This window comes from Procambarus clarkii, chromosome 7, assembly GCF_040958095.1.
Source record: "Procambarus clarkii isolate CNS0578487 chromosome 7, FALCON_Pclarkii_2.0, whole genome shotgun sequence".
In the NCBI taxonomy this organism is placed as follows: domain Eukaryota; kingdom Metazoa; phylum Arthropoda; class Malacostraca; order Decapoda; family Cambaridae; genus Procambarus; species Procambarus clarkii.
This window is the reverse complement of record NC_091156.1, coordinates 15,148,689-15,174,588: the sequence shown is the minus strand read 5'-3', so window position 1 is coordinate 15,174,588 and position 25,900 is coordinate 15,148,689. Positions and strand designations below refer to the sequence as shown.

The window sequence follows — 25,900 nt, the reverse complement described above, 5'->3', positions numbered from 1 at the left end:
TTCTTGAAGGGCATGACAATCATAAAAGTTTCTTATCTTCCCTAGTATCTTGGCATCATCAGTAAACATGTTCATCTAATTCTATAGATCATTTATGTAGACAATGTACATTACTGGTGCAAGAACTAAACCCTGTGGTACTCCACTCTTGACAATTCTCCTGTCCGATACATTGCCTCTGATTACTGCCCTCATTTTTCAGTTAGAAAATTTGTAATCTATGTTAGAAACCTACCTGTCATTCCTCCAGAGTGTGTGTGTGTGTGTGCGCACACATGCATTCATACATACATACATACACACACACATACATACAAACATACCAGTACATAAAAAAATCGAAGAAAAAGAAGTCATATAATCACCATTTACAAGATAATAACAGGAATTGACCAAATTGACAATGGAATTCCTGAAACTAGCATCTTGAAGAACAAGAGAACACAGATTCAAGCTAAGGAAACAAAGGTGCCAAAAAGATATTAGAAAGTTTCCTTTTACAGAGTAGTAGACAGTTGGTACAAGGTAATCGAAAAGGTGGTGGAGGCCAAAACCGTCGGTAGTTTCGAGGCGTTATATGACAAAAAGTACTTTGAAGACGGGACACCATGAGCATAGCTCTCATCCTGTAAATACACTTAGGCAATTACATACTGTACATACTAACAATTTCAAACAATTTTTATATTAATGCCAATTTCACTAAAATGTCTACATTCCAATACAATTATCTATTCCAATTCTTGTCAAAAATGTAGTTGGATGCTTTTCTGAAAAATTTTTGCATTTTAGTTTGAAAGTTAATATTTGGCATTACGAGCATGGTAAATGTACTGTATTAATAATACAGTATAACTGATTTAAGAATAGTAAACATTGGCTTTTACTATAGTATTTATTTTGAATTCTCATTTCATTTCATAGTTTTTGCATATACCATATTTTATAATTAAAATGTATATGTTAAATTTCTGGCTCACTGATTTTCACACTATTTTTTAATAAACTATTTTGTTAAATTTCTGTGACTAACTTCAAACCCAGAACTTATAGCTACAGTGCCATTGTGACCTTACAATAGTACGTACCTCACTGAAAGCAGATTTGTCGTTGATGTATAGTGCATGGATGAAGCATAGGGGCACCATACCAAGGGCTACTGCAGCCAAGATCCATCCACATGCTGTTGGCAAAACAAGAACTCAGTTTAGGTACAAGTTTTGCAGGAAATAGTGACTATGAGCTCAGACAGAATTACTGTAGTATCCCAGAAATCTATAAACTTCTAAACATAATGCCAGAATTTTTGAATATTGAAATGCCTGATGCTTGACAAATAATATTATTGCACTGCACATGTTAAGTGATTGGTTGTTTTCATCAGCAACAGTTAGTATATTGTTCACCCCGTACTCATCCTGCAAGTACTGTAGAACCAATGTGTTTTCTGGAGGGGGCCTCTTGTGGCTTCCTGAAGCTACTATACTGTTATACTGCCAGACAACAAGGTGCCATTAGTCACAGAGTTCTAGTTGGTCTACTGAGGACTACAAACCAGAATCTGGCCCCTCTCAGAGTGGCACAGGGAGCAGTGGCATGTATGAAAAATTTTAGGTAAACTTATTCATGTGTGGCAGACATGAATATTTACTGACCCAGAAAATCAGTGAAAGGAAACAGACCACTCATTGGTTAGAAATGAGACCACAGCCTCAAAACAGCCAGAAAGCTCTGCACTGTCAGGAGTTATTTTTCCTGGAGTGCTCGGGATTCACTCCTTATGGGGGGTCTCATTGTTTATGTTGACTCGTGCTTTTAGGTAAACCTGTTGTCTTGGACTATCTGTATTTCCTTGATTATGGGGTGTTTTTGGCTGGTAGGGCACACTGTGGTTTGCGCAACCTTGCTGGCGTGCCGAGGTAGTCTTTCAGATTTATATACTGTACTTGGTTAGGTATATGATTTTCCATTGTTTACTCATTCTACAGGCTGATGCCTTGAGAATTGCAGTCCTTGTGTTTATTCTTTGGTCCTTTCCAAGGTTTTAAGTTTCATATGTGCTACATTCCACTTTTAGGTTTTATTTGTACTGATCATGCCTCTATTAGGTTCTTACCTAGTCTGTGTGTGAATCATTCCCTTTTGGTCTCTTGCCCTTTCTATTAGTGTTGGGTTTCCAAGGGTGCCTATTCAACTGTATAATTGTTTGTTTTTATTTATTTATATTGTCACAGTTATCTCCTGCATAGTAGTAGATTCTGCCTGTTCCTTACCACCTACATATCTGCATGCTACAACATCAAGACTCAACATCAACAACAACATGTGCCAAACGTATTGTCTAGACACGCCCCCCTCTCCTCCTCCTCTCTACCTTCCACAAGAGATAGCACACCTGCCGTCTAACCAGCTCACCAGACGCCAGACAAACTATCATGATGGTTGTTATCTTGCCGGATTCTCTTCTACAACTCCAACATTCGTGCCAATATAACGTCACACCCCGTATATATACACTTGCCAGCATCCAGCACAGCAGATTATCCTTCTAGTGCTCACTGCTTCAGCATCTATCCTCGCCTACGGGTGACGGTAGACGCACATAGCATTTTGTATAAAGTATCACCTTTACCTTTGTTATTAACGTAAAATTCACATATATTTATTTCTTTTGATTGTGTTTAAGCCAAGTGGATAAGGGGTTTTGTTTTCATTAATTGTTACTTATCATTTTGTGTAAAATGATAGTAATTTTTTTTTTATATTAAATGTTTAAAGTCTTTATTCTCTTGGTTTTTGCCAACAATTGCTACACTGTAGAGGACTCAAGCAGATTTTTCTTCTTTTGTTTATTCTCTTGGTTTTTGCCAACAATTACTACACTGTAGAGGACTCAAGCAGATTTATTTTCTTTTGTTTTCTCTCTTTCTATTAATGTGCATTTGGCACAACACCTGCCTGAATAATTCTCTATTCCAGATCATGTCACAATATATACAAGAGTTCTTACATTCTTGTACAGCCACTAGCAGGCATAGCACTTTGGGCCAGTCCTTAATCCTAATATTTCCCCAGTTGCTGGCATAGCATTCCCAGTGCCTGGACATACCTGCAGGGAACACACCCTACAGGCCCTGAAAAACCCGTGTGTTCAGTGGTACTATGGATACCTCTGCCAAGCCCGCTCTCGCTTTGTGTGAATTTTAGGATTGACCGTTGTCTGTGACACCAGGAGACATTCATTCTTTTTACCTCCACCATGCTTCCTGTTGAGTCGGTGACACCTTCAACCCCAAGTCGTGTGGGACTTATTCCCCACACGTTGCTTTCCTTACCCACCTTCCTGATGATGATCAAGGGTATCTGGCAGCAGCTGATTTACATTTGTTTTTCTGTGTAGTGTGGTTGTGTGCCTAGTTGGTTGTGCAGGTTATGTGCCCAGTTGGATGCCCCGGATTTGCCCCACTTAGTGTTTATAGACTCAGATTTGGAAGTGTTGGTTAACTCAATCGTGGTTCCATCTGTACCTCCTCTTTCTTTCCTGGTGGGTGTGGCTCGCCCTTCTACCCTCCCTGCTTCGGGACCCTTGAAATCTGAGGGTTTCAAGAATCAAGGCAGGGTTTAGCTCGGGATGAAGCCTGGGGCAGATCTAGGGTTTACCCCCTTATGAATTGGTCATAGAGTAAATAAGTCTACTGATCCTGCCAAGGCGTCTGGATCTTTCCAGCTGCCCCCCCCCCCTCTTCTGAGGCTTCTTCCTTGGACTTAGCATTTCTGTCTCTGGTGCCCTCTTCTGCGGCTCCCGGGGTTTGCTGGAAGTTGGAGTTGGGCCTTTGGGTACCGTTTCCAAATGCCTTTAGGTTCTTTGGTTTCACCCGTCTGGAGGTTTCTTACCTCTCGATTTTCCCTGGCGACAGCTTGGAAGGCCCTTTTTGCATACCTCGGTGATGAACCCAGCCTTTTTTGACTTCGGTTTTTCTTTTCCTTTTTTTGGGTGAAGTTTTTTTTTTTTTTTGGATGACTGGAACAAGGTTTCCGGAGTCATCCTGGCTGGCAGGCTGTTCTTTAGAGCTTGGTACAGTTTCTGTCGTTCCCCAATGCTTTAGCGGCAGGAGGTGTCTCCTATGTTGCAGGTGTTTCCAGGGAGGGGGGGGGGGCTCTTTTGAGCCTCTTGGTGCCTGCCTTTTTGCTCTTGCTCTCTCTTGTGATGTAGGTTTCATGTAGCTGCATGCTCCAATCCATCAGTTGTCGGCTATGTTGGTTCCAAACAACCTTCATGCTCACTCTCACACTTGGGTTCTGCTGTGTTCTTCTTGAGCGTCTTTGAGCTGCATTCCAATTAGCTCACAGAGGATGTTGAGGTACTCGGCGAGGTTCCTCTTGCAGGGGTTTTAGTCTCTGCTGCAGTTGGATCGGTGGCCCTCCTCAAGCTGTATGCTTCGATCCTTTGGGAGGAGGTGGCCTCATTTTTTTGCCTCTCACCTCGCGTGTTGGCAGGCCATGCTGGCTCAGTCCTTGGACTCGGCGTGGGACCCTTGCTCTCATCTCAGCTTCATTTTCTTCGCACCTATTTCCAGAGGACATTGTTTCCTAGTTCCTGTCATCTGTGGGCACTGCTAGTCAGCCTGTTTCTGTGTTATTGTGTGTGTGTGTGTGTGTGTGTGTGTGTGTGTGTGTGTGTGTGTGTGTGTGTGTGTGTGTGTGTGTGTGTGTGTGTGTGTGTGTGTGTGTGTTTACTAGTTGTGTTTTTACGGGGGTTGAGCTTTGCTCTTTCGGCCCGCCTCTCAACTGTCAATCAACTGATTACTAACTACTATTTTTTTTTTTTTTTTTCTCTCCACACCACACACACACACACCCCAGGAAGCAGCCCGTGACAGCTGACTAACTCCCAGGTACCTATTTACTGCTAGGTAACAGGGGCATTCAGGGTGAAAGAAACTTTGCCCATTTGTTTCTGCCTCGTGCGGGAATCGAACCCGCGCCACAGAATTACGAATCCTGCGCGCTATCCACCAGGCTACGAGGCCCCTACGAGGGTGTGTGTGTGTGTATGTGTGTGTGTGTGGAGGGAGGGGGGGTCGTTTAACCACATGCTGGATCGCATGCGATTCCTACAGCCGGTTCTTCTTCGTCTGATCAACGCCATGTTCGTTGTTTGGAAGGCGGGCTCACAGGGTTTGCACTGGCCCTTTCCTCGGTCGCCCCTTTGATGGGGTATTGAGGACGGGAGGCTTGCTCGGTTTGCCAACAAGGAGGGAGGGGGGGGGGGGCAGGTTCTGGTTCGTGGTCCCCGGAAGGCCAGATAGAAATCTGTGGCTGATGCGACCCATTAGATGGTATACTATCAGTGATGTATACCTATATATGGTATATTTCAGGGAGCCAGATTTAAGGAGCTAAACCCAGTAACTACTATAATTCATACATGTGAAGACTACCAGTAGGACTGAATATCCATACATCCCTGGAAATTTGGAAGCATGTGTGTAACGCATGAAAGCATAGAGGTAAACAACTCACCATAGGCTATAACTGGATAGTCTTTATTATCAAATGTAGGAAGCTTGAAGTCCACGAGACTGTAGACGAGGATGGCAGACAGGCTGACTGGGATGAAGAATACCCAGCAAAACTTCCAATAGATCCCAAGATTTATATTCATCATGAACTTCAGGTCTCGCATGAAATTTGAGTAACCTAGTATGGTGTTAAAAAATTTGAAAGTAAATTAATGTTCTGTGTCCAGCATAACATCTAATGTAAAAAGTGTAACTGCAAATTAATCACAATATAACCTGAATAGTATTAAGGTTTGAGATATAGGAAAGTCCATTAACTTTCTGTAAAAAATGTAAAGCTACCATATATGTGGTTGACAGCTATGGTTTCCACGATGACCAGGATGTAGATGATAAATCCACCACCGAAGAAATCCACCAAGTCTAGTATCCATTGGCCGCCCTGGAGATAAGAATATTGTATTACACAGATATTCATATCATGATTTACAAAAATAAAAATGATTTAGTGTTGACATAGAGACGGGTGTCACTCTTCCGCTCCCCCTCCCTCCCTTTCCTGACACCTGTCTTTACACCTGCCCCATCCGCTCTTTTGGGGCAGGTGCCTCCTGCCCCAAAGCCTCGTGCTACTTTTGAGCTTCCTTCCCCCACCATTCGGAGGGGGAAGGAAGCTCCCGTAGGCAGCCTCCCCATCTCCCCACCCCATGCCATTCTTATGTCTTTTTATAACTTCAGCCAATTACATGCTTACTTGCACGGTGATCAACCTTAACCCTCACGCCCTTACCCGCCTCATGCGTTCCTCACTCATCTTGTTACCTAGTAGTGTACATTCATCATCCCAGAACAGCTCCTTGAGAAGTGAGGCCGTAGTTTAACCTGTCTTCCATTTCTTAATACCTTTGGAATTTCTTCACATCACTTACGCATGCACAGTACATCTCTGCTGTGCCCACTTATGTAAAATCCATGTTCATTTACGGTTCTACTTTATAACTTACATTATTTTACTTTATAGTTCTATTAAAAAAATCCCTATTTTGTCTGCTGCTAATACATATTTGTTTGAAAAAGACGAGTAATTGACAAGAAACATTGTAATAAAACCCTGGATCTGCTATAGTTCCTGTTTGCATTCTTCCGATTTCCTCAAATTTATTTGATAATTTTCTTATGTTTTCTTAAATTGAGACGGGACAATAATCTTACTGATAATCGTAGTTGTTTTTTGAGATATTCTTTCTTGGAGAAGGCAAACCCGTTTCCAGTCTTTCAAGTTTTAAGCCAGGTCCACATAAGTGCTCCCAGGGCAGCTCTGATAGCATTGTTTTGTGCTACTTAAAGCTTTTCCCACTGTTGTTGTGATTGGCTTGTGTTTGTTACAAGTTGTTGTTTTAGATTCAGCTACTCTGAACAAAACGGTCCAAGTAGCGCTGTAGTGAGCTGGTAGTGGACTTACAGGAGCGGGGCTGTAATTGGGGGGGGGGGGGGGGGTACAAGATTGATAAAGATTTAGCCACCAAAAATGTGGCACGAGCATGGATAGCCCGTAAGTGGAGGTTCTTTTGGAGCCATTACCAGTACCAATAGCTGATAGTGGAGATCTGTGGATGGCTGGGGTCTTCATGGTGGCTCGCAGTTTAGGGCCCGCAGGACGCTTGGTCGCCAGGTTGCAGTTTAATTGATGATTGATGAAGATTCATGCCCCTGCCCCCAAAAGGTGGCAGGGGCATGAATAGCCCGTAAGTGGTGGCCCTTTTGAGCCATTACCAGTATCAAGAGCTGATACTTGAGATCTATGGAGGTGCGACTGCACCCTGCGCCCCTTTATGCAGGATTATGTGACCTTTCATGCTGGGATAGACGAGGCAAGTGATAATACTGTAGTAACCCCTTACCAATACGATGACCAGAGAAAATGGCGGAGGAGGTGACTGGAGATAACCGTCCCGGTGCGCCTTACGAGAATGTTAGCACGTGGACTGACGCCCTTAATTTTTTTTTAATTTTGCCCCGAGGGGCGAGTTTATTGGGCAGCGCCACTCATCTTGTGAGTGAACATACCGCCATAGCAGAATGTACAACACTCCCCAATAGGAAGAAAACCCGCTGGGTTGTTCATCCTGTCACTTGTACCCAGACACAGCTGGGACTTGCTTAACTGTCTCAAGTGAACAGCTCCTCAAACAAGAAGATTAACATTTATCAACCCTTAAAAGCTTACGTTATCTTGCGGGTGCAAAATTGGGAAATCTTTTAAGAACAGTATCAACATTTGACAAAAAGTGTTTTCCTAACTCAAACAATGTGGGGTTTATTATTCTACAGTTATTCCTAATATCTCTCAGGTGTTCACATTCACGTAGATAGTGGTCAAGGCGGTGTCCATCACTCTCACCACAGATGCTGCAACTTCGCTGATCAACTGTTGTTTCCATTCCAAATCTCCATGGATATTTGTATCCAAGACGGATTCTCGCTATTACAGATTCTCTCCCTCGTCGTCCTCCTCTTCGGCCATACTGATTGGGATTGCCAGCTGCAACCATGTTGTACCATCGTACAGATTCACTGGTTTGTGCTTCTATCCTCCTTTCCTCAGTTACCTTGTCACGGTGATGTTGCCTGATAATACCTCTAATTTGTAGTTGAGTCTTGGGTATGAAGTATTCAATATGGTCTCCTTCAGCGCCTTCAGCAGCCAGCACATCTGCTCGTTCATTCCCACATATTCCAACATGGGAGGGGATCCACAGAAACTTGATGACTCTTCCCTGGTTGGTAAGTACTCTCACAGCTCTCTTGATTTCAGCGACTATTGCAAGATTTTCTGTCTGATTTTTACTTAGGCTTTGCAGTGCTGCTTTTGAATCGGTGCAAATCACTGCACCATTAGTGTTCCGTTCAAGAAACCTTAACGCCATAACAATGGCAGTTAGCTCTGCTTGCGTTGAAGAGGCATAGTTCTCAATACGTGCTTTTTCTTCATTTCTGCGTTGGAAGGTATTATCCTTGATTACCGTGTATGCTGCACCAGCCCTGCCATTGATAGGATTAGATGACCCGTCAGTGTAGATTTGATCTAATTCATCTCCGGCTTCTTTATAAATGTCCTCGAGATACTTGTGCCTCATTTCTTGTGGTATCATGTTGGATTTTTTCATTGCCATTTCATTGATGATGATCTTGCATGAGTCATCCTCCCAGGGAGGTAACCTCTCTACAGGCAGGAGCTCACGGGCTTGCTCAAGCAGGTGAAGCTCTTCAAGGTAGCAGACTGCTCTGTGATGCCATTTTTTGCTTCTCCTGTTTCCCCCTGAAAGTAGCACAGAGCTCAGTTTTTTCTTGGCAATATCATTGTAATGGGGATCTCTGGCTATCTTAATTGCAAGCTTAGCATTCAGCTCCTGAATTCTGCTTTTAATACTGGGAAGGGACAACTCCTCTCGTAGATTAGACGTTTTGGCAGTTCTTGGGACTCCAAGAATGATTGTCATGGCTTCATTTTGAATGCTTTCAAGCCTTTTCATATCGCTTTGGGAGTAGGTGCACAGTACTGGTGCGGCATAGTCTATGACGGAGCGCACATAGGCTGTGTACATCATTTTGAGCACGGCAATAGAGGCTCCATGTCCATTCCAGGTCATAGCTTTCAGTGCCCTGAGTCGACTTTTGCATGTTCCTATGAGTTGGTTGAGCTCCTCTTTCTTTCCCTTGTTAGAGCCGACAGTGACGCCAAGGTACCGATAGTGGTCAACCCATTCAAGTGTTACACCATTAATTTGCAGTTCTTCATTTGCTCTCCGCTTGTGATGGGAGTATGCCTTCGTCTTGTTTGTGGAGAGAGTGAAACCGAGCTCAATACATTTCCTTCCGAGGAGTTCAATGGACTGTTCAATTTTTCCCAAGGTGGGAGCTTGTATTAGGACATCATCTGCATATCCCACTTGTTGTGTTCCTTCCGGAAAATCAATATTTGCAATGGCGTTCATAAGTACATTGAATAGTGTAGGGCTTAAGACTCCGCCTTGGGGGGTCCCGAGTTCCATATTCATTGTTCTGGAGACTGCTCCATTGAAGCAAACCTTGGCTTTCCTTCCTGTGAGGTAGTCTTCAACCCATTTCATGAGTCTCCCCTTGACACCCATGCATGCAAGCTCGTCCAGGATCGCAATCCCCTGTGCTTTGTCGAAGGCTCCTTTGATGTCAACAAATACAGAGTACCTAGCCGTGTCATTAGCCAAGTAATTAACTATACAATTTGCTGTGCTCCGTCCTTTAACAAATCCATTGACCCCCTCCCCTAACCTGCCTATTTTGTGCAACAGTCGGTTTAGGATGATCCTTTCAAGCATCTTGCAAGTGCATGACACGAGGCTGATAGGTCTGTAATTACCAGGGTCATTAGGCTTCGGTATGGGAATAATTATTGCGTGTTTCCATTGTGTGGGCAACACTCCACTTAGGAATGACTTGTTAAACAGGTGGAGTAGTGGATTCCCAGACACTTCACACAGTGCATTGAGTATGTCGTAGGTGACGCCATCTTCACCAGGTGCTGTACTTTTACCCTTTTTCATAGCGCCCCTTACTTCTTGGGCTGTGATTGGTTCCCCATATTCGTCATCACTAGACAGTGCTCTTGTTATCCTAATTCTTCTGTCATCATGTCGCAGGAGCTGTTCCCTGCTGATTTCTGCAGGGAGGGAGGAGGAGGATGCTGCATCACTCCACTTGTGAATTAGTTCCTCAGCCTTACCCTGGGGGTCTTTGTGAGCCGCAGGCCGGGCTCTGCCCCCCTTAGCTATCTGAATTTTTGCCCACACTTGTCTTGCAGATGTTTCCCGTCCAATAGAGCTAGTGAACTCAAGCCATTGTCTTTCCCGCTCTTTAATCTTCTCTTCCCTGGCTACTTGACACACAGTTTTAAACAACTCTTGGTTACTTTCAGTGGGATGTCTCCGGTACTCTCTACTCATGTCTCGCACATTTGCGTTAAGCATCTTTATGTAATCATTCTCATACCATTTTATTTTCTTCCTCTGAGGGTTACTTCGCCCAGGCGTACGGCGCGGAACTCTTAGACAGCTCTCAATGTGGTGGTTAAGGTCATCAACAAATGTGTTAATGTCTTCTGGGATTTGGTATTCCGTGAACCAGTCACTCATCCTGTTTATGAAGTGCGGCCTCATATCTGGTCCGAGTGATAACCTTTTTCTTTTATTTGTCTCTTTCCTTCTCTTGCTCATGTCGACGGTGGTAATCAGTGCCCAATGGTCACTACATAAACTGTGCACAATGTGTGTACTGGCATCCGTGTCCTGTGCATTCAGCAGGAGAGCATAATCTAATCTTCCTCCTCTGAGGTGAGTTGGCTGTTCATCACCCAGGACCCTAAGGTTTTCACTTCCCCTGACAAAGAGTGACAGTTTCCGTCCATTGACATTGGGCTGATGACAGTTGGCACCAAAGTGTGGGTGTCTGGCATTCAGGTCACCAACCAGCAGGGTAGGTTCTTCATTAACAAACTCAGGCAGTGTGTCAAGGTCAAGTTTACTCTGTGGCACATATAGGTTGATTATATGTAGGGCATTATTGTTTAAGTAAAGGGTTACTCCCAGTGATTCAAACTCATCCCCCATGTGCAGGTCATCAATAATCTGTGCGGGAATGTTGTTATTTACAAAAGTGATGAGACCCCGTTTTCTTTCCCCATGTGGCAGGGAGAACTTGCGATAACCGCTGAACCTTGGGTTGAAGTCATCACCTACCATTGTCTCCTGTAGCACTATGACGTCAGTTTGGTGTTCACGAGCGTATTGTATGATGTCATTAATTCTATTGCGAACGCCATTGCAGTTCCATTGTAGGATAGTGAGACTTTCTTCAGCGTGGTTATCCATTGTGGAGGTGTTGGTCATCAGATGTACTGTGTGTGGTGTTGTTGCTGGTGAGAGTGTGTTCACTGGTGGTGTTGTATGTGGTGTTGCACCACCGTCATGTGCTGGTGGTACTGTTTGTATGGGTGCCTGTGGTGTTGTGTACACTAGTACGTGTCGTTGTGTTCACTGGTGGTGCTGTTGTGTTCACTGGTGGTGTTGTGTTCACTGGTGGTGCTGTTGGTGGTGTTGTGTTCACTGGTGGTGCTGTTGGTGGTGTTGTGTTCACTGGTGGTGTTGTTGGTGGTGTTGTGTTCACTGGTGGTGTTGTGTTCACTGGTGGTGGTGTGTTCACTGGGTCGCACTGAGTTCACTTGGGTAGCACTGAGTTTGCTGTTATGTGCCGTGGCTCGTGTTGCATCCCCATGCACCAAGTTGCAACCTGCTGAACTCGCCTGAGGCAACTTCAGGCCCTGCAGAATGTGAAGTATGGCCTCCTGGGTCTTCTGGATTGTACATAGGGTATTCTCAAGTTTATTTTGCTTGCTTATTAGTTCTTGCATGAGTGGGTGATTTTTTATAATGTGGGTAATCATTGCTTCCATATCGGGCGGCATTGTTTTATCTGGACCCAGTGAGGTGTTGACTGGTGAGTGGGGAGGGGGAGTGGTAGGGTGGGGGGAAGGGAGGGTCGCCTGAGAGGCGGAAGGGCTGGTTGACTGGGAGGCGTTAGGAGGTATGGGTGATGAGGCAGGAATGGTGTTGTTGGGTGGGGTAGGGTTGGGGTTAGTGTGGGAGATAAGGTTGGGGTTAGTGAGCGGGGTTGAGGTAAGTGGGTTTGTGAGAGAAATGGGGTCTGGTTGGGCCTGTGCGGGGTGGTGGTGGGTCACTCCACCACTACCCCAGGCTGGTGTCTGCCTACTGGAGGCTGGACCCTGGCTTGCTGTGGTACTGTTCACGGAGCCATTCCCGCCCCTGTTCACTGGTCCACCTGCTGTCTGCGTCGGCGTCCTTCTCAAGCCCTGCCAGTCAGGCCTCTTGCTGCAATACCTGTTCCAGGCATGGTGGGCCTGCTTGCAGTTGACACATTTAGGTATTACCCCGCCACCCCCACCCTGTTTAAGCTTGTCCAGACACTGCTTGGTGTCGTGAGAGCCACTGCAACACCCACACCTAATTGGGCGATCACATTGCCACGTTCTGTGATCCCACCGTTGACAGTTGCCACACAAGGACGGGCTGCCAATATACCTCTCCACTTTGCACGCCCTCATGCCTGGTATTTTAATGACTTGGGGCAGCTCTCCCTTCCACATAGCAATTGCTTGATTTTTGAGCAGTCCCCCTGGTCCAGTGTTGCGCTCGACCCAAACAATCTCTTTATAGTCCCTGAGATATTCCACGTCAACATGAATGCTATAGTTCTTAACTATAATTTTAGTTTGTCTTGTCTGTTGGTTTGCTTCTAACAATTGGACATTCTTACCTTGATACTCGAGGCTGTTCTCTGTGAAGAACTTCAGGGCTCTGTGCCCCTGCACCCGTGCACTAACATTGCCACCTACACACCTGCTGTCTATACGATAAACTTCTCTGTGGGCGCGGGCGGCCTCAATAATCCATCTGAACTTCTCTGCTGCTGTCATTACCCCTGCAGGGAAGATTAGAGTGTGCCACTCACTGTCTTCGTCGTGTCGTCGTCGTTGTTGTTGTTGTTGCTGAGGTTGCTGTTGCTGCTCATCCTGTCGCCGTGACTTATCCCGTTTCTTGCTACTTCTACTTTGGACTAGGCTGAAACCTTCATCGTCTGTTGTAGAGTCTCCTGTATCAGTACTGTTGGAGGGCCCAGGGCTGGGATCCCGACCGGAGGGCCCCGGGTGTGGACCATCACCCAGGGGCCCCTGGCGGGGATGGGGGCTGTTATGGTTCCCGGGTACACCAGCCATGGTCACTTGTTGTTGTCTCAAAGTCTTACTTCTCGTGTCAACAACCATCTATTTGCTGCGGCTCACTTCATGTGTTGTTGGGTGGTATGTCTTCAACACTGCACTCTGCCCTACGTACACACACATGTACATATAGACACCTACAAGGCACAAGGTTTACACTCACACGTAGTGTAGGGGCACTCTATGGTGTGCCCTGGCAGTCTCTTGTGTAAACACACTAGTCGCGCACACAGATCACGACCTTGGGTAGGGAGGGCACAAAGGCTATTTTTCACGCGCGTGGAGCCCCAGGCTTCAGGTACCGCGAGGCGGCCCAAACTACCTCACAACTCCCCCCTCAGCAGGCCTCGATATTGCCACATTAACAATTGCTGCCTTAATTTCTGGCCAATCCACACGTCTAGGGCCTACCACAGTTGGTAGGAGGGGCGGTGCACACTTAGTGCCTCTGTAGCTGACTTACTTGGCGCACTGAAGACTAGACCTTAGGCCTAGGCCTATGTCAAACAGGAGGATGGATACATCCTGCCTGCTCCTCCTCTAGCTTGAGGACAACTGACTGACGCCCTTTTGCTCCCGCCTAAGGTTTGTATAGATACAGAATACTGTATTATAATCAGTGGCTTGCATTTGCTTACCTCTTGTTTGGTGGATATGTGAACCACTACAACTTCATTTGTTTCAGAAGCATTTTTGCTGTAGACTAGTGTAATTACTTGAGGAGATTCCCAGCCTACGCCAACTACTGATCTTCCCAGGATGCGATTCCCACACCAGCTGCTTAACTTTCAGGTATACCTATTTACTGCAAGGTGAGCAGAGGCAACAGGTGAAAGGAAACGTTTTGCAAACGTTCTGTCTCACTATATGGTTACCTTGAGGTGCTTCCGGGGCTTAGCGTCCCCGCGGCCCGGTCGTCGACCAGGCCTCCTAAATATGGGAATCATATACGGAACATTTTGATTATGACCCGAGTTCACTAACCCACTATACCTCACGACTCATAACTATACTGTAGTCAGTGCTTGACCTATATTCAATCTGCCTATTCTGTCAATTCTGACCTATTGACCTATTCTGATTGACCTATTCTGTCAATCTGCTGTATGGTGTCTATTAATCTTGTTTAAATTACCAATCAAGCTGTCAATGTAATCAATCAGAGCTTCAATATACCAATGTACTTTAATATACTTACTAATCTCTCTCATATTTTTTTTCTTGCAATGTATTTGTTATCATTTTATTAATTCTGATAGAATTTACCCACTTAAAATTATCTGTTAGATTAAGGACCTGCCCGAAACGCTGCGCGTACTAGTGGCTTTACAAGAGTGCAATTACTGTACTATGCTATGTATTCTCACAAACCCAATGTACCTTCTTGTATATATATAAATAAATACATTCAAGTCCATCATATAGAATTAGATCCCTAGTTCTATATTAGGGATATTGGTTTGTACCGTAGGCTTGTTAATCAAATTAAAAATGTTTACAACTGATTAAAATATAATTAACTGGTATATAGGATTAAAAACTAGACAATATAGACTTACAGGTGTGACATAAACAAGTCCGATGAGGAAACCACTGATGCAGATGATGACTGTGACATAGAATTTAGGAATAGCCGGGAACTGTTCACAGATGATGGTGATGATGTTGCCAGTGAGACCAGCTGCTGACCCCACACCCAACGTGAACAGCATCAGGAAGAACAGCACCGCAAACAGCTGTACAATAATTAACTGACATTCAACGAGCTATATATAATATATTTATATAATGTTAATTGCATTGGAATAGTTTCAGCGCAGAATGGCATAAAAGGTCCCCCAGAACTGTCAACTCTCGTTGTAAGTTGGGCAGGACAGTCAGGCTGATCACATCAAGACCTTTCAAATACTGAACAAATTACTCTTATATTGTTGCCACCAATTCAATTTAATTTGTCTTTATTATGCACCCCATATTAATCCCGTGGGCGGTGGTGTAAAGGGTTACAGAGGCACATAATCGGTTCAGGAACTGAACCCTCTAGTTCGTTTAGCTAAGCAAATAAAAAATTTTCACGCTAGTTACACAATTATTAATGTTATATATATACATGTACACATGTACCACCAGCAATGGTTAGTTTATTGGGCATTCCATACTAGCCTGTGAGGGGTAGCACAAAGGAGGCAGACTCTGTACACAGTTTAAAATGTTGGTACGAAAGAGCCCAGTAAGTTCAGGAACCTGTACACAAGTTGATTGACAGTTGATAGGCGGGACCAAAGAGCCGAAGCTCAACCTCCGCAAGCACAAGTATGAGATTACAAACGGATTATAGAGGGGGCATCAATTTTTTTAATAACATCTCAATGGGTGTAATTATTGTTTGATTATTTCTGACATTAGCTTTTATAACTTACAGTACCCGCTGGTCCTTGTTGTCCTTGTGCGAGCTCTGTCTTGTCTGGTGTCTCTGTTCTTGCCGCCTGTTCTGGCGGTGTGTGTGTGGTGACTCTTGCTGGGGATTAGTACTCGACTAACAGTGCTTGTGGGGAGCCGAGGCCGAGGCCCTAAATGCCAAAACAACACTCCAGTTCAAAATCCATCATCTTTACCATTGTGATCATTGCTGTTTTCTTATATGTGCTGCCATTCTATTGTATGGTGTTTATAAATCTTGTTTATCTGTATCTTTTGCTACCCAGTCTCCCAATCTTTATGTACCCATTCTGAACATCTTTACCATTGTGATCATTGCTGTCTTATATGTGCTGTCAATCTGCTGTATGGTGTCTATTAACCTTGTTTAAATTACTAATCAAGCTGTCAATGTAATCAATCAGAGCTTTAATATAACAATGTGCTTTAATATACCTACTTATCTCTCTCATCTCATTTTTCTCTTGTAATGTATCTTTATCATTTATCAATTCTGATTGAAATTACCTACTTAAAATTATCTGCTAGATTAAGGACCTGCCCGAAACGCTGTGCGTACTAGTGGCTTTACAAGAATGTAAATACTGTACTATCCAATGTATTCTCACAAACCCAATGTACCTTCTTGTATATATATAAATAAATAAATAAATCCAGCTGGAAAACGTCCTCAGGAATAATGAGACAAAACATTTGACAAACCGCCGGCTTCCAATTCCTATCGAGGCCACTAGTATCGAATAATATTACCTGCGGAGCCCAGGTGAATTTGGCCAGGGCATCCGGGTAGGAGATAAAGGCGAGGCCAGAGCCGCCCCGCACCACGTTCTTGACGTCTGTGTCGAGCTGGTACGCCAGGTTGCCCAGGATGGAGAAGATGGTAAAGCCCGCCAACAGGGACGTCAAGGTGTCGACCAGGCTAATAATCCACGCATCCCTGTCAACACGCAGGACACTCCTTCACGTATCTTCAAACGTGAGCCTTTAAATATTACGCTATGCGCTCTTCATATAGACAAAACTACAACTATTTTCAAGATAATAACCAGATTAATAATGAAAGCTCTTGACATGATTATCAGCTCTTGGCTGATAATTGTCGAGAGTTCAACTTCAGGTTAATAAAAATGATGATAATAGCAATAACAACAAAAATAATAATATATACTAATACTAATGGACCAAAGAACACTACGTAGCTCAGTTGGCTACTAATGATCAACAGTAGCCGGCCTACAGATGAGTAAGGTGCCTTTGCTACTGGGAAGGTCACAGTACCTTTCATCTGTACACTACAAAGGCATAAGTCACCGAATAAAGTTTTTGAATTTGAAGTTTACTTTAGATCGGCCTAGTCGAGGACCAAGAGGACCTTACTTAGGAGGCCTGGTCGAGGACCGGGCCGCGGGGACGCTAAGCCCCGTAATCATCTCAAGATAGGTTTAAAGGCTAAATATTCCTGGCTTCCGAGAATCGACAAACGTTCCCAATTGGCTTAATAAGAATTATATATTGCCCAACGTGGGAACACTAATATATTACACTTTAGTACAATAATTACAGACCATTACCTGTACACATTGTGGTTAAATTTATTGAAAGAAGCAAAGTTGATGATGGCGCCGAAGCCGACGGAGAGGCTGAAGAATGACTGTGTGACGGCGGCGTACCATACCTGCAGGATTTCCCCAGAGTGTTATCAGTTATGATGCACTTATCACACCTGCAGGGGGTTACCCCACAATGTTATCAGTTATGACGCAGTTATCACACCTGTCAGAACGAACCCGAGTGTATTACTCACGTTGGGGTCAAGAAGTTTCTCCCACTGAGGCACGATGAAGTAGAGGATACCGTTGACGGCCCCAGGCAACGAGGCTCCCCGACCCAGCAAGGTGAACAACACCACGTAGGGAAACAAGGCTGTGAAGTATGCCACCTGCAACACAGATCAGAATGAAGCAATGATGCAACACACACAATTCAACACCACAACATTATGCATTGAGGTGTATAACAAATACAGCAAAACAGTAGTGAAGACGTTAGTGAAACATTAACGTCACAATATAGACTGTTGCTGCAGTTGAGGACAATGTCAATAAATCTAAGTGTTTTAAGAGTATTTGGATGCATTTGGACATTGTTAAACAGAAGCCATCTGGATGACTTCTGTTTAACAGAAGTCATTGGGATGGCTTGGTGACTGACCTTGCCTGATGACTGGAGGGCGCCCTTGGCCAGATACTGACCTTGCCTGATAACTGGAGGGCGCCCTTGGCCAGATACTGACCTTGCCTGATGACTGGAGGGCGCCCTTGGTCAGATACTGACCTTGCCTGATGACTGCAGGACGCCCTTGGCCAGATACTGACCTTGCCTGATGACTGCAGGACGCCCTTGGCCAGATACTGACCTTGCCTGATGACTGGAGGGCGCCCTTGGTCAGATACTGACCTTGCCTGATGACTGGAGGGCGCCCTTGGTCAGATACTGACCTTGCCTGATGACTGCAGGACGCCCTTGGCCAGATACTGACCTTGCCTGATGACTGGAGGGCGCCCTTGGCCAGATACTGACCTTGCCTGATGACTGGAGGGCGCCCTTGGTCAGATACTGACCTTGCCTGATGACTGGAGGGCGCCCTTGGCCAGATACTGACCTTGCCTGATGACTGGAGGGCGCCCTTGGCCAGATACTGACCTTGCCTGATGACTGGACGCCCTTGGCCAGCGTGAAGAAGAGCACCACCCAGGAGAAGAGCAGACACAGAGTCAACCGCCAATCAGGGACACCCAGACCATTATCGATGTTGTCTGCTACGTGCAGCACATAGTTACTGTGGGAGAGTGAGAGGAAGTGAAGGGTGGTGAGAGGAAGTGAAGGGTGGTGAGAGGAAGTGAGGGGATGGTGAGAGGAAGTGAAGGGGTGGTGAGAGGAAGTGAAGGGGTGGTGAGAGAGGTGAGTGAATAGAGAGGCTGAATCAGGTGTGTACTGAAGCAGGTGTGTACGTAATTACCCAAGTATAGTTACAGAGGAGAGCTACGCTCGTGGTGTCCCGTCTTCCTAGCACCCACAAAGCTTTGAAACAACCACTGAAGCAGGTGTGTACGTGTGTGTGTGCTGAAGCAGGTGTGTACGTGTGTGTGTGCTGAAGCAGGTGTGTACGTGTGTGTGTGCTGAAGCAGGTGTGTACGTGTGTGTGTGCTGAAGCAGGTGTGTACGTGTGTGTGTGCTGAAGCAGGTGTGTACGTGTGTGTGTGCTGAAGCAGGTGTGTACGTGTGTGTGTGTGTGCTGAAGCAGGTGTGACAATGCATAGCCTTACCCCTGTGTTGTTGTACATTAACTCGTGAATCCCTGATTAGAAGTCCTCCACCACTTTTCCTTTATAAGTGCACTCTATTTACTAACTGCCATCATAATAAATAAAGAATATATGAATAAATATGACTTAAGGTATAATAATAATAATAATAATAATAATAATAATAATAATAATAATTCATTTTGTCGGGGGGCAAGAAGTTTTAGTTTAGTTCATTTATTATGCACCCCATACCCATCTTGTGAGCGGTAGAGGAAAGGGTTACAGAGGCACATAATGGGCTCAGGGTCTGAACTCCACAATTCATTTAGCTAAGCAAGTTACACTCTTGATGAGCTAGTTACAAAATTCAATATAAGTCGTCACATCAACAAGTCAGAGTGTATTCATACACTTTAAGCTTATATCGAGGTCCCCAGGCCCCTGAAGGTGGAGTTAGTGACCCCGCCCAGGATGTGACCCCACAACAAGCTGTGTAATAATCTAAGATAAGGTCTGATACAGACCTTTGTGCCCTCTGTAATGCTTTTTGCGCTACCGCTCACAGGATGAGTATGGGGTGCACAATAAACTAGCCGACTCCGGCGGAAACAATCAATCAATCAAAACAAGCTGACTAACTCGTGAGTAATTATGTATATACAAGAAGGTACATTGGGTTTATGAGAGTACATAGCATGATGTGTTTACATTCTTGTACGCGCAGCGTTTCGGACAGGTCCTTAATCTAACAGATGATATTAAGTAGGTAAATGAACAAATCCACAAGGGCCGTGACGAGGATTCGAACCTGCGTCCGGGAGCATCCCAGACACTGCCTTAATCGACTGAGCTACGACAGGGTTAAAAGAGTTGAAACCGAAGTCCTACTGAACTTACTGGATCCCGTAGCCTCTCCGAGGCACAAACCAGGATTTTACACAACTCCCCCCTGCACCCGAGCTATGTCAATAGGCCGTTCTCCCTCTTCGCCCTTACATCATTAAGGGCGAAGAGGGAGCTCCCGGACGCAGGTTCGAATCCTCGTCACGGCCCTTGTGGATTTTGTTCATTTGATGCATCACGTTAGTGTGATCTCTGTGTGTAATTAAGTAGGTAATTTCTAGCAAAATTTATAAAATGTTAACAGGTATAATGTAAGAAATTTGAGAGAGAATTAGTAGATATATTAAATTACATTAAAGCACACTGAAAGCTTTGATTGAAAGCATTGATCTACTAACTACTAGGTAAACAGGTGCATTAGGTGAAAGGAAATGTGCCCAACCATTTCTGTCCGGCCCAGGATGATTAGGCCCAAACTTTCAAGTACTGTATACTCTACTTGAAAAGTAAGTTTGGCAACTCTGTTGAAATGTCGGTAAGACCATGTATATGTAATATATCAAAGACTATAACATTATTTTACAAGTTTACATATTCATAAAGTGTCTAAAAGTTCAGTAATCATAAAAGCAGATATTAATTCAATTTCTTTCTTTATTATGCACCCCATACCCAGCCGGTGGGCGGCGGTGTAAAGGATTACAGAGGCACATAATCGGTTCAGGACCTGAACTCTCTAGTTCGTTTAGCTAAGCAAATAACAATATTAACTCACTAGAAGTACTGTTCCGACGAGGATTGAGAGAGGTTATTGTAGGAGGCGTTGCTGGCGGCGTCGACGCAGTTCTCGTCGGCCCAGTGGTCGTAGTCGCAGACGGACCAGGGGAGCACCTTGTTGAAGGACATGACGAAGTAGAACACGGTGAGGCCCATGATGGAGCAGTAGTAGGTCACCACAGACCAGGTGGCGATCATCTGGCCGAACCCCACACCTGTCATACCACTTGTCTATATTGTTGTTATAGATTCACCTACTGGGAACAAATAGTTCCAAGTAGCACGGGCTATGATGAGCCCGTAGTGGACTTACCTGGCACAGGAGCGGGGCAAGTAGCACGGGCTATGGTGAGCCCGTAGTGGACCTACCTGGCACAGGAGCGGGGCTGTGTCTATATTGTCACACCTTCACTCTATACCTCTTTACAAGGGACCTGGTCCTGTATATATGTGTGTGCTCCTAACCGTACAGGTCTTATACCCGAGAAGCAGTATGGGTCCCCTGGGTATGTTTATTTATTTATTTATTTATATACAAGAAGGTACATTGGGTTAGAGAGAATACATAGCATAGTATTTACAATCTTGTAAAGCCACTAGTACGCGCAGCGTTTCGGGCAGGTCCTTAATCTAACAGATAATTTAAAGTAGGTAAATTCTAGCAGAATTGGCAGCTAGCAGAATGCTCACTAGAATTCTAGCAGAATGTGGGTCCTCTATAGTGTTCCTCGGTCAGTGGCTGTATATATCCACTACCCGCAACCATTAGTACAATGTATTTTCTAATATGATTTGTAAATTCTTAATTTTTGATCTGTATGTTAAAATATTATTATAATAACGCCTGATTAATGATAGTAAGATTTTTTTTACAGTAAGATCATTATTAATACATTATTTAATGTATTACAATATCAAATCAAATCGAATCGAATGTTTATTCAGGTAAAAGTACATACATAGAGGATTAGTTGCAAAACATAATGTTGGATTTATAGCTAGAGCCAGTACATACAATACCTAAAGCCACTAGTACGCACAGTGTTCCGGGCAAGATATAGATGCCTATGCACGCCTGCATGTATAGATGCAGGCGTGATAAAGTCATATTAGAGCACCTTCCTCACACGACAATTTAACTCATTTCGATAAACTTGACACAAAAACAAAGCCCATGTTTCTCACCTTTCGCAGCCGGCACCTGCTACCTCTGGGGCCATGTTTCTCATCTCTCACCACAAGCACCCCCTTCTGGGGCCATGTTTCTCACCTTTCACCACAAGCACCACCCTCTGGGGCCATGTTTCTCACCTCTCACCAGAAGCACCACCTTCTGGGACCATGTTTCTCACCTTTCACCACAAGCACCACCTTCTGGGGACATGTTTCTCACCTTTCACCACAAGCACCACCTTCTGGGGCCATGTTTCTCACCTCTCACCACAAGCACCACCCTCTGGGGCCATGTTTCTCACCTTTCACCACAAGCACCACCCTCTGGGGCCATGTTTCTCACCTCTCACCAGAAGCACCACCTTCTGGGACCATGTTTCTCACCTTTCACCACAAGCACCACCTTCTGGGGACATGTTTCTCACCTTTCACCACAAGCACCACCTTCTGGGGACATGTTTCTCACCTCTCACCACAAGCACCACCTTCTGGGGCCATGTTTCTCACCTCTCACCACAAGCACCACCTTCTGTAGATATGTTTCTCACCTCTCACCACAAGCACCACCTTCTGGGGCCATGTTTCTCACCTTTCACCACAAACACCACCTTCTGGGGCCATGTTTCTCACCTCTCACCACAAACTCCACCTTCTGGGGCCATGTTTCTCACCTTTCACCGCCGGGACCATCTTCCACACCTTGACACTGCCGTACGATGAGAACTGCCCCATCGCCAGCTCCATGAAGTACAGCGGCTGTGGGCCCAGAGTTATATAAGAGTGTTGACCTTCACAACAACACTTACGAAGAACATGACAATGTTGACAACGGTTAATATAATATATAAAAACAGGAAGGTTATTACAAACGAGAATTAAAATTACACTTAGACACCTGTACACTCAGACACCTGTACACTCAGACACCTGCATGCCCTAATACTCATACACCCAGACACCTGTATACCAACTACACGCAACTGACCCTGCCAATAAAAGTGAGGATAACGAGGTAGGGGATGAGGAAGGCGCCGCCACCGTTCTCGTAGGCCGTCATAGGGAAGCGCCACACATTGCCGAGCCCCACAGACATGGCGATGCACGACAGGAGGAACTCTATTGGGTGAGCCCACTGTTCCCGCTCTTCCTCCTCCTCTGGCAGGTTCTGTGGATACGCATTCAGGAATGAGAGGGGGAGACGTGGTCTAGTATGAGGGAGAAGACCCGTTCATATATTGATATATTGACTCGTTTATATATTATTTGCTTAGGAAATTAAGCAAATATGCGGGGAAAAAGGAAAACGGAGCAAAGACATTTGAGGGGAACTATGATAGTCAGAACACACAATTAAAATAATAATAAACATTGATGACGTGTGGCCCGAAGACTGACCTGAAGGACCGCGTCCTGGGGGACCCCTGAGGCGCCGACGGAGGCGAGGTAGCCGTCTGTGAAGGCCAGGTTGTCCACGCCCGAGCCGCCCTGTATACACATCCGTTATATATGCTTAATTACTTGTCCTATGTGCACACACACACACACACCTGTGCACTCACATATATTAAGTATATACATACAGAGAAACACATCTTATTATGTATATATTGTATCACAGGAAGACAATTCCGTGGACATTTTCAAGAGGAAACTAGATTTATTCCTCCAAGGAGTGCCGGACCAACCGGGCTGTGGTGGGTATGTGGGCCTGGGGGCCGCTCCAAGCAACAGCTTTGGTCCTGGTGGACCAAACTCTCACAAGTCAAGCCTGGCCTCGGGCCGGGCTTGGGGAGTAGAAGAACTCCCAGAACCCCATCAACCAGGTATCAACCAGGTAATATTCATGCAGGGAATGAGCAGTCCCTTGAATGGGGTTTGTTTAGTTTAAGTTATTGTGTTGTCAGTGGTCACCACGAGCAATCGGACGCCATATAGCCATGCTTTGGGCGGTTATCTTGACGTTATCTTGAGATGATTTCGGGGCTTTTAGTGTCCCCGCGGCCCGGTCCTCGACCAGGCCTCCACCCCCAGGAAGCAGCCCGTGACCTATTTTACTGCTTAACAGGGGCATAGGGTGAAAGAAACTGCCCATTGTTTCTCGCCGGCGCCCGGGATTGAACCCGGGACCACAGGATCACAAGTCCAGTGTGCTGTCCGCTCGGCCGACCGACTCCCGGCGGTAGTGTAAGAGGTTACACAGGCACATGTGTAACCTGCACAGGCACATGTGTAACCTACACAGGCACATATGTAACCTGCACAGGCACATGTGTACCCTACACAGGCACATGTGTAACCTACACAGGCACATGTGTAACCTGCACAGGCACATGTGTAACCTACACAGGCACATGTGTAACCTACACAGGCACATGTGTAACCTGCACAGGCACATGTGTAACCTACACAGGCACATGTGTAACCTACACAGGCACATGTGTAACCTACACAGGCACATGTGTAACCTACACAGGCACATGTGTAACCTGCACAGGCACATGTGTAACCTACACAGGCACATGTGTAACCTGCACAGGCACATGTGTAACCTACACAGGCGCATGTGTGTAACCTCTTTCACACAGTGTAGGAGGTTACACAGGTAATTCGGCTCAGGGACCCGAAAATTCATGTAAATAAGCAAGTTAAGGTCTTGAGAAGATCGTTACGTAGCTTTACGTATATATCAAGTCTTTTATAGTATGCTAGATGGCGTAACCGGCGGTGCCCGGGTCTAACTCTTTCTCTCTGTCTCCCCCACTCCCCCCATCCTCTGTCTCTTAGCTATCCCCCACTCTCACCTAATCTCCCACCACCTTTCTCACGATTTTCCCCTCTCAATCTTTCTTTCCCGCTCTTTTCCCCTCTCTTTTTCCCCTCTCCCATTTTCTCTGCTTCCCTCCCTCCTCTCTCGTCTCTCCTTCAGAAAATTGAAAATTACTAAGCACTAAAATTTTATTAAAACTTTACGGGAAAAACTTGGATAAACTGACAGACATACTTTTGTATATATATAGATATATAAGAACAAAAACTGGATCACAGCAATCTCTAAACTAAGCAATTTACAGCCAGTATGAGTTATAGTTAGTTAATTAGTATATAATGGACCCCCCCCCCCATTCCCTCGTTAGTGTGTGAAGGGGGAAGGAAACTATCAGGGGGGAAAGCGCCATTTTGGCGATTTGGGATGGGACGGGGGAAAGGAATGGTGCCCAACCACTTGGACGGTCGGGGATGGAACGCTGATCTGCATGAAGCGAGACCGTCGCTCTACCGTCCAATCCAAGTGGTTGGACTTGATGTCACAAATGAAAACGAAAAATATGCCGCCACTTGTAAGTAAAAAGAGGAAATAGAGGAAAAATAAGTAATACGAAGATCAAACTGTGAATTAATATGACTAAAATTTATTATATTAAAATTTACGTAGACTTGTGAACTGCAAAAATATAAATGAGGAGAAAGAGAACGAGGATAAAAAGGAATTGAGGGAAGGATAAAATATAACGATAAAGAACACTGCATATAAACTAAGGAGGAAGAAATCAGCAGTAAACGAGAATGTTAATGGTTGACGGAACACTGACATTGTCCATGGCGGCTTCTTTCCTGGGATCACTGGCGGGGTAGTCCCCAACGAAGCCTCCATTGTCCAGCCCCGAGGAAGCCTGGGGGATAGGAGACAAGGGCAAGAGGTTAGTTATTCATTCAGGACTACACACTCGTGAGGCTGGGTTACTTACTCAAGACTACACACTCGTGAGGCTGGGTTACTTACTCAAGACTACACACTCGTGAGGCTGGGTTACTTACTCAAGACTACACACTCGTGAGGCTGGGTTACTTACTCAGGACTACACACTCGTGAGGCTGGGTTACTTACTCAGGACTACACACTCGTGAGGCTGGGTTACTTACTCAGGACTACACACTCGTGAGGCTGGGTTACTTACTCAAGACTACACACTCGTGAGGCTGGGTTACTTACTCAAGACTACACACTC

The 25,900-nt window shown here is 45.1% G+C and overlaps 1 protein-coding gene across 2 annotated transcripts in view; it reads right to left on the bottom strand.

The window, feature by feature from the left end:
- Positions 1-25,900, bottom strand: part of LOC123761360 (sodium-dependent nutrient amino acid transporter 1) — a 70,023-nt gene that overhangs the window by 3,719 nt on the left and 40,404 nt on the right. For both annotated transcript variants that reach the window (XM_045747344.2, XM_045747345.2), the window contains 13 exons: positions 25,484-25,564; positions 23,289-23,378; positions 22,879-23,058; positions 22,565-22,649; positions 20,719-20,935; positions 18,496-18,631; positions 17,597-17,731; positions 17,364-17,467; positions 16,543-16,729; positions 14,913-15,089; positions 5,865-5,964; positions 5,524-5,700; positions 1,089-1,183 (listed from right to left, as the gene is read on the bottom strand). In XM_045747344.2, coding sequence (XP_045603300.1) covers positions 1,089-1,183; positions 5,524-5,700; positions 5,865-5,964; positions 14,913-15,089; positions 16,543-16,729; positions 17,364-17,467; positions 17,597-17,731; positions 18,496-18,631; positions 20,719-20,935; positions 22,565-22,649; positions 22,879-23,058; positions 23,289-23,378; positions 25,484-25,564 — 1,764 coding nt within the window. The remainder of the gene's footprint in view (positions 1-1,088; positions 1,184-5,523; positions 5,701-5,864; positions 5,965-14,912; positions 15,090-16,542; positions 16,730-17,363; positions 17,468-17,596; positions 17,732-18,495; positions 18,632-20,718; positions 20,936-22,564; positions 22,650-22,878; positions 23,059-23,288; positions 23,379-25,483; positions 25,565-25,900) is intronic.